This window comes from Physeter macrocephalus, chromosome 13 (assembly GCF_002837175.3).
Source record: "Physeter macrocephalus isolate SW-GA chromosome 13, ASM283717v5, whole genome shotgun sequence".
In the NCBI taxonomy this organism is placed as follows: Eukaryota; Metazoa; Chordata; class Mammalia; order Artiodactyla; family Physeteridae; genus Physeter; species Physeter macrocephalus.
In genome coordinates this window covers 27088706-27091900 of record NC_041226.1, presented here as the reverse complement: position 1 = coordinate 27091900, position 3195 = coordinate 27088706, and the positions used below count along the sequence as shown (strand labels likewise).

Below are 3195 nucleotides of genomic sequence, written 5' to 3'. Positions count from 1 at the left end.
CTGTCTGTGCTCACAAAGCCTCTTCCTCCGCGTCGTAGCCTTGCCTGAGCAGGAACAAGTCACGGTGACGATGGCCACCAGCGGAAGGCCGCAGCCGCTGGTCAAAACCGAGACCCCAACCACGGAGAGGTCAGGGTGCCGCCCTGCTCCATGCGCTGTGCGCCGTCGCGCGGGTCCCTCCCATTCCGGGTTTGCCGGCGGAGACGGCCGTGGCACCAGCACCACCTCTCCGCCAGGTGGCGCCGAGTGCGCGGGCGCGAGGAGCAAGGTGGCCGTGCACTTACCGGGCCGGCCGGCCTCCGTCCAGCACCACGACGGCCGCCGTCAGCGGGTCGGCGGGCTGCGGGGACAGGCGGCACTGCAGGGACAGCTCACCCGTGGCCGGGTGTAGCGCTAGCGCCCCGGGACCGCAGTCGCTGCGGAGCAGGATGTAAGTCAGCTCCGCGTTGAGGTCTTGGTCCGCGTCCCTAGCCTGCAGTCGGGTCAGCAGGTAGCCCAGGGGCGCGTCCCGGGGCAGAGGGGCCTGGCCTGAGTCACTGACGAGTGGCGGGGTCACCAGCCGAGGCTCGTGGTCGTTCTGGTCCTCCACATGCAGCCGCACCACGGCCCGGCCCCGGAGCGGCGGAGAGCCGCCGTCGAGCGCCTCCAGCCCCAGCCGCAGCTCAGCCAGTTCCTCGCGGTCAAAGCACTGTCGTGCGTGCAGCTCCCCAGTGACGGGGTCCAATGAGACGTAGGTGGACACGGAGCCTCCAGCAGCCGGTAGGCAACCTGGCCGTTGCGGTCCAGGTCGGTGTCCTGGCGGCCACCGTGGCCAAGTAGGCCCCGGGCGGGTTGTTCTCACGCACCGACACCTCGTAGACCGGCCGCGTGAAGAGCGGCTCGTTGTCGTTCTCGTCTCTCACCCGCACCAGGTAGAGCCGTACGGTGCGCAGCGGGGGCGCGCCGCGGTCCTCGGCCACCAGCGTCAAGTTGTACTCGGCGATGCGCTCGCGGTCCAGCGACCCCGCGGTCACCACCAGGTAGCTGCCCGCGTAGGCCGGCTGCAGCCGGAAGTGCTCGTGCCCATAGAGGGCGCAGCGCACCTGCCCGTTGGCTCCCGAGTCCCTGTCCGAGGTGCTGACCAGCGCCACCAGGCTCTCGCGTGCCGCCCCCTCTGGCACCAGCGAGATGGCTCCGGCCTCTGGCGTCCCGGGCCCGGTCGACGAGGTCGCGTTCGCACCCCCGAGAGCAGCGGCGGCGGCGGCCAAGGGCGAGGCGACAGGCGCGCCCGGGGCGGCCAGCGGGGTGATGGCGATGTCCGGTGCGTTGTCATTGACGTCGCTGATGCGCACGATGACCTTGCAGGTGGCGGCGCGGGGCCCGGGGCCGCGGTCCTGCGCCCGCACGTCCAGCTCGTAAGTGTCCTGGCGCTCGTAGTCCACGGGCCCGGCCAGGGTGAGGCGGCCCGAGCGCGGGTCGAGGCGGAAGAGGCGGCGCGCCTCGGGCGGGGTACGGGAGCCGAAGGCGAACACCACGTCGCCGTTGGGGCCCTCGTCGGGGTCCGCCGCGTCCAGGTCGAGAAGTAGCGAGCCCACGGGCGCGTCCTCCGCCAGCTCCACCTCGGCCACGGCGCCCTGCGGGAAGGCCGGGCTGTGGTCGTTCGCGTCCAGCACGCGCACACTAAGGGCGGCCGTGGCGGAGCGCGGCGGGCGGCCTCCGTCCTGGGCCACCAGCTCCAGGTTGTAGGCGGCCTGGCTCTCGCGGTCCAGCTCCTGCAGCAGCACCAGGTCGGCGCACTGGGCACCGTCCGCGCGCGTCTGCAGCTCCACGCGGAAGGGGCTGTGCGGCTCGGCCAGGCGCACGCTCTGCAGCCCATTGGCCTCTACGTCCTCGTCTATGGGCACCTCCAGGGAAATGCGCGTGCCCACGGCCGCGCCCTCGGACACCTCCTCCGGGATCTGGGCCCGGGAAAATCGTGGCTCGTGGTGGTTGACGTCCCTCACCTCCACCTCCACGTGCACCCGCCGGAACTGCTCCCGCCAAAAGCTGACCACTTTGAAGGCCTGGCCACACACTCGCTCGAGGTCCAGGCCCGCGTCTCCGAGGACGGTCGCCCTCTTGCACCTGGATCAGCGAGCTGTTGAACTTAATCAGGCGGAACTGGCCTGGCACCTCGCGCTGGGAGTTAAACAGGATGTGGTCAGACAGAACACTGATGAAGGTGCCGAGGGCTTCTTCCTCGTAAGTGAGGAAATTGACAGTTTCGGTGCAAGACCCTGACACCAGAAGCAGCAGCAGCAGAAACAACAGGGACCCCAGTCCAGCCCTGTGTAAAGTGTCAGCGGGGAATCTGAGCCTCCACTGAGACATTCCTGTTAGTCAAAGGGAAAGAAACACACCAACAATCCGAGTCTTTGCGCTCACACTTCCAGCCTTCTCAAGGCCTCCTGAGTGCACAGGAGACACTTGCCGTCTTAAATACTTTTGATCACTAAACCCTCTCTGCTATGTAATCACTTTTCTCTGCCTGGGACCCAAGCAAGCTTCTTCTGAACCCTACCGGGGAGGTTACACAGGGAAGAATATGCAAATAAGCATCCATCTGGACCAATCCACAGTCTCCGGGCCTCTGGGTCATGTTCTTCCCTTGAAAGAGCTCACAGAAGGCCCTGGAGAGCTGAACAGTGGCCAGGGCAGTGCAGGGGGTCATTAAGATCCCTACAGATTTTTTTTTTTTTTAGTTTTCTTTTTTGAACATCTTTATTGGAGTATAATTGCTTTACAATGGTGTGTTAGTTTCTGCTTTATAACAAAGTGAATCAGTTATACGTATACATATGTTGCCAGATCTCTTCCCTCGTGCGTCTCCCTCCCTCCCACCCTCCCTATTCCACCCCTCTAGGTGGTCACAAACCACCTAGCTGATCTTACACTATAAAAACGTACCCTGCTTGCTTTGCTAGTGTGCCCGAATCTCACTTTGAGAATATGAGCAGGGGACCCGCAGCGTCTTTATTCCTTCCTGAGCACACATAGTCCTCGGACAGAGGCACAATTGCTATTCTCCTTTACCATTTTGAAACAAACGCATATATGCATCCTTTGCCACCCACGGTTATCCATCTATATTGGGTTATCATTTCCTGTATTGAAAGATTCTGGGGGAACAGCTTCTCCAGAGTCAGGCAGTCTCTAATCAGAGAAGAACTGTTTTCC

At 63.6% G+C, this 3195-nt stretch overlaps 1 protein-coding gene across 1 annotated transcript; it reads right to left on the bottom strand.

The window, feature by feature from the left end:
* Positions 1-280: 280 nt before the first annotated feature.
* Positions 281-2349, bottom strand: LOC112065416 (protocadherin-8-like). The gene is given in 4 exon segments (XM_024125937.1): positions 281-744; positions 747-797; positions 800-2088; positions 2090-2349. Coding segments are annotated over 4 exon segments (2064 nt in total).
* Positions 2350-3195: the final 846 nt, after the last annotated feature.